This window comes from Papaver somniferum, chromosome 7 (assembly GCF_003573695.1).
Source record: "Papaver somniferum cultivar HN1 chromosome 7, ASM357369v1, whole genome shotgun sequence".
In the NCBI taxonomy this organism is placed as follows: Eukaryota; Viridiplantae; Streptophyta; class Magnoliopsida; order Ranunculales; family Papaveraceae; genus Papaver; species Papaver somniferum.
In genome coordinates, this window is record NC_039364.1 from 191,953,937 (window position 1) to 191,959,226 (window position 5,290).

General features: G+C 38.7%; 1 protein-coding gene across 1 annotated transcript; it reads left to right on the top strand.

The window, feature by feature from the left end:
* Nucleotides 1–884: 884 nt before the first annotated feature.
* LOC113295735 lies at nucleotides 885–3,629 on the top strand. Its single transcript, XM_026544058.1, has 3 exons — nucleotides 885–1,124; nucleotides 2,156–2,281; nucleotides 3,378–3,629. The coding sequence occupies exons 1-3, from the start codon at nucleotides 885–887 to the stop codon at nucleotides 3,627–3,629; spliced, it is 618 nt and encodes a 205-aa protein (XP_026399843.1).
* Nucleotides 3,630–5,290: the final 1,661 nt, after the last annotated feature.

The following is a 5,290-nucleotide window of genomic DNA, read 5'->3' on the forward strand; positions in this document are numbered from 1 at the left end:
CTTCATCATATACCAAAGTTCAAGGGACATCCAGGTGAAAATACAAATCGACACCTTCAACAGTTCCAGAACACAATGACAAGTATGAGGCATGCAACCGCAGACAGAGATATGGTTATGCTACAAGCCTTCCCGTTCTCATTGTCAGACTTAGTAGAAGAATGGTTGTATTTTCTTCCGCCAGGGAGTGTTATAACATGGACTGCGATGAAAAAGCTATTTCTGGAGAAATATTTTCCTGCTTCCAAAGCGGCATCCGTTTGTAAGGAGATTAGTGTCATTATACAGATGTCTGGGGAGTCTCTATATGAGTATTGGGAGAGGTATAAGAGGTTTTTGGAAAACTTCCCACACCATAATATATCCTCAACACTTATCATTTAATACTTCTACAAAGGATTACTTCCATAACAGAGGAATTTGATTGATGCGGCTGCCGGTGGTTCACTTACTGAGAAGACAATCTCGTAGGCAACCAATTTGATTGAGAGTATGGCTTACAATGCTCAACAATTCTACACCAAAAAAAACTCAAATGTCAGAAGAGTTAGCGAGATGGGGAGTCTACACAGTTAGAGCAACGGATGAACAATATAGAGAAGGTAGTATAACGAATGACAACAATGATTATTCCTACTTATGAAGAAGAGTCTGAACAGGTGAATGTTGTACTCCCTAATCAGAGGCCAAGGTATGATCCCTACTCTAATACTTATAATCCAGGTTGGAAAGATCACCCGAATTTCAGTTATGCAAATCAGCAAGCTGCAGCTCCTAATCCTTATGGGCGACAGAGTGGTTTTCAACAACCACAGTTCCGACCACAACCTCCACCTCAGCCTCAACAACAGACTCAAAATTCTAGTTGAGAGGAGATGATGAAAATGATGATGCAAAAGCAAGATTCCAATGCTCAGCGTCAAGATGCAATCCTGCAGAAACAAGATATGGCTATAAAGGACTTGCAAACTCAAATTGGACAGTTGGATATAGACATGAATGAACTAAAAGCACAGAATTCAACAAAGTTGCCATCACAGCCTTTTGTGAATCCAAGAGCGAACGTCAATGATGTAACTCTAACAAGTGGGAAGCAAACAGAAGAGCCAAAACAACAAGAAAAGGTTAGTCACGACTTGGAAGAGGAAGTATAAGTGGAAATCATTCCAAAGGAAAATCCAACCTCAATTGGCCAACCTAAGGACACGGTTCCTACTTTTACCATACCACCTCCTTTTCCTAGTCGTTTTTCCAAGTCAAAGAAGCAAGTTCTAGACAAGGAGATTATGGATATTTTCAGCAAGGTGCATATCAACATTCCATTTATTGAGGCCATCAGAACGGTACCCAGGTATGCCAAAGTTCTGAAGGATTTGTGTACAAGGAAAGAGAGGTTGATTGCTAACGAGATCACTCAGGTGGGAGAAAGTGCTTCAGCTATGTTGCTAAAGAAGATGCCTGCAAAGTGTAAAGATCCTGGTGGTTTTACAATGCCAGTTACTATTGGTGACAAACGGTTTGAGCGTGCTTTGCTTGATTTGGGAGCTTCCATAAGCATGATGTCAGCCGATGTTTATGATTCCTTGAATCTGGGACCTTTAAAGGAGACAGGGATTATCATTCAATTAGCTAATAAGTCTAATATATATATCCTAAGGGACTCGTGGAAGATGTGTTGGTGCAAGTGAATGAATTAATATTTCCGGTTGATTTCTTTGTTGTGGATATGCAGAATGGGGACAATTGTTCGTCTACTTCATTACTTCTTGGGAGACCATTTATGAAGACTGCTAAGACGAAGATTGATTGTGATACTGGGACACTCACTATGGATTTTGACAAAGAGGTTATACGCTTCAATATATTTGAATCTATGCGTTATCCAAGTAATATCCATTCCGCATTTTCTGTTGATGTTATTGGTTCATTGGCACAACAGATGTTTGATTTGATCAACGAAGATGAACTTGAATCTGTGCTAAAAAATAACATTGATTTGGATGTCCATGGCATACCTAACTTGGACGTTGATATTCCAAAGGAGTTTGTTGAGACATGTGGTGCTTTAACGACATCACAAGAAGTTAGACCAGGTAATATTTCATATATTTCTTTACCTGTGATTGATGAAGTTCCTTTACCTTATGTTGTGCAGGCACCTAAATTAGAACTGAAACCCCTACCTGATCACTTAAAGTATGCTTACTTGGGTGATGGGGAAGAGCTTCCAGTCATTATTGCAAAGAATCTCACAACAATACAGGAAGAACGCCTTCTTCGGGTTTTGAAAGAGCACAAAACGGCTATTGGTTGGACAATTGCTGATATCAAAGGCACTAGTCCAGCCATGTGCATGCATAGAATCCTTATGGAAGATGATATCAAGCCAGTACGTGATGCTCAGCGTAGGCTTAAGCCCCTAATGATGGAGGTCGTGAAGAAAGAGATCCTCAAATTACTAAGTATGGGGGTGATTTACCCAATTTATGACAGCAAATGGGTTAGTCCGGTGCAAGTGGTGCCTAAGAAATCAGGTGTCACTGTTGTTAGAAATCAAGATGATGAACTCGTTCCTACAAGAGTTCAAACAGGATGGCAAGTGTGCATAGACTACAGAAAGCTCAATTCGGATACCCGCAAGGATCACTTTCCTTTCCCTTTCATTGATCAGATGTTAGAGAGGTTAGCGGGACATTCACATTATTGCTTTTTGGATGGTTATTCGGGATACAACCAAATTGTTATTGCACCGGAAGATCAAGAGAAGACCACCTTTACTTGCCCTTTCGGTACATTTGCATATAGAAGAATCTCATTTGGTCTTTGCAATGCGCCTGCCACTTTCAGAGATGTATGGTTAGTATATTTTATGATTACGTGGAAAACATCATTGAGGTATTTATGGACGACTTTACTGTTTATGGCGATTCATTTGATATTTGTTTGAATAATCTTGAACTTGTGCTTAAAAGATGCATAGACACTAATCTTGTTTTAAACTGGGAGAAATGCCACTTTATGGTAAACCATAGAATTGTACTTGGCCACATCATGTCCTCTCAAGGGCTCGAGGTAGACAAGGCAAAGATAGACTTGATTAGGAACTTACAATACCCCACTTCGGTGAGGGAAATTCGCTCATTTCTTGGTCATGCAGGTTTTTATAGGAGGTTTATCAAAGATTTCTCCAAAATCTCAATGCCGATGTGCAAATTGCTGCAAAAGGAGGTTGCCTTTAACTTCGACTAGGAGTGCAAGGATGCCTTTAATAAATTGAAGGAATTGTTGACTACTGCACCAATTATTAAGTTACCTGACTGGAGTTTTCCATTCGAGTTAATGTGTGATGCAAGTGATTTGGAGCTGTTTTGCGTCAGAAACTAGACAAGAGGTCACATGTGATTTATTATTCATCAAGGACCCTAAATGAAGCGCAAGTCAATTATTCAACCACCGAAAAGGAGTTGCTGGCTATAGTATTTGCATTAGAAAAATTTAGAGATTATTTGGTGGGTGCCAATGTGATTGTATATTCTGATGATGCAGCACTACAGTACCTATTGAAAAAGAAGGAGGCTAAGCCAATACTCATACGTTGGATTCTTTTGTTGCAAGAATTCAATGTGTAAATTGATTAAAAATTATTTGTGGGTTGTAGTAATGAGGTTCAAACTCTCGGACTTGTGAAGGATAATTTTTTTAGAAAATAAATATATATACAAATATTGACAAATTGGTAGAGAGTTACTGGGACTAAGGACTTGGCCAATTCTCATGCATATGGTACATTTTATTTATCCTTAACAATTATCGCTCAAAACATAAAATGTAAGGACTCTTATTTTGCCAATATAGATTCTCAGAATATTAGTTATAAATCGTAAGAATGGTACATCAAACATTTAAGCAAGCATGCCGCATCAAATAAAATGATAACTAATTAATCAAAATCATTTTTCAATTTTAAATCAATGCAAAAGTCATAAAAAGAATAAATTAAATTTACCAGAATGACGAAAATCGCCTCCTCCGTTGTCCCAATGTTGGGTTTAGCTCATCATGGTGAAATACCTCTCAAAATATTTTATCAAGATCAATTGGTGTTTACAATAAAGAGAAGAATAGAAAATGGTGTGAAACTGTAATCTGCGACGCACAAAAGGCGTCCAGAATAAACGATAAAATCTAAATGATGTTGTCGCTATGGTTCTAAGACCCACACCTACGACCCACGAGCCACTGTCGTTGTCACTGTTGAAGAACGACGGTTTCTGAGAGTCTGTTCTTCGTGTTCTTCATCTTCATCAGCAGCATAAAACATCAGCAGGAAGCTTGTTGTTCATGGTGATTTCTTGCTCCTCAGTTCTCCTCAAGCCCCCAAACTCTCGACCACCTTTCTCTGACCTCCAAGGACTCTATTTAAACCCGAAGCATGCATCGAATCTCCTCCATAACTCCACAAATCCTCGGCAGTGAAAGAAAATACATAAAAACACAATATTAGTACAAAAATAGAGTTCCAACAATACGGACATTGAGGACAAATTAGACACAAAAATGTGTCTATCAGAAATCAGAGATAAGAAAGGTGTTGAAAATACAGTTGTTGATCATCTTAGTAGACTTGCTATTTCCGAAGAAGAACTTCCCTTACAAGATCTTTTTCCAGACGAACAATTTTTCTCGATTGAAGAATCAACACCTTGGTATGCTGATATAGTGAACTACTTGGTTACAAGGCAAGTACCTAGTACAATGTCTACTTTTCAAAAGCTAAAGCTTAAGAAAATAGCCAAGCAGTATGTGTGGGATGAACCCTACTTGTGGAAATATGGTGCTGATCAGATTATCCGAAGGTGCGTACCTAACTCTGAATTTCAATCGATTCTATCTTTTTGTCATTCTTATGCTTGTGGTGGTCACTTTGGTGCAAAACGTACCGCTCTCAAAGTCCTTGAGAGTGGCTTTTATCGTCCTACCCTATTTGAGGATGCATATGCTTTTGCAAATCTTGTGATAGATGTCAACGAACGGGCAATCTAGGTGCTCGAAATCAAATTCCACTCAATCCTATTCTCATTGTCGAGATTTTTATGTGTGGGGCATTGGTTTTATGGGTCCTTTTGTTAATTCGAATGGAAAATTTTATATACTTCTTGCTGTGGATTATGTTTCTAAATGGGTGGAAGCTAAAGACACCCCTACTAATGATTCTCAAGTTGTTTGTGAGTTTGTGAAGGAATACATTTTCTCTAGACATGGTACACCAAGAGTGGTTATCAGTGATGGA

Coding starts and splice junctions, on each gene's coding strand:
- LOC113295735 (XM_026544058.1), top strand. CDS start 885: ATGATGATGCAAAAGCAAGATTCCAATGCTCAGCGTCAAGATGCAATC. Junction 1,125..2,155: donor AGCCAAAACAACAAGAAAAG/GTTAGTCACGAC, acceptor TATGTTGTGCAG/GCACCTAAATTAGAACTGAA. Junction 2,282..3,377: donor AGGAAGAACGCCTTCTTCGG/GTTTTGAAAGAG, acceptor GTTTTGCGTCAG/AAACTAGACAAGAGGTCACA.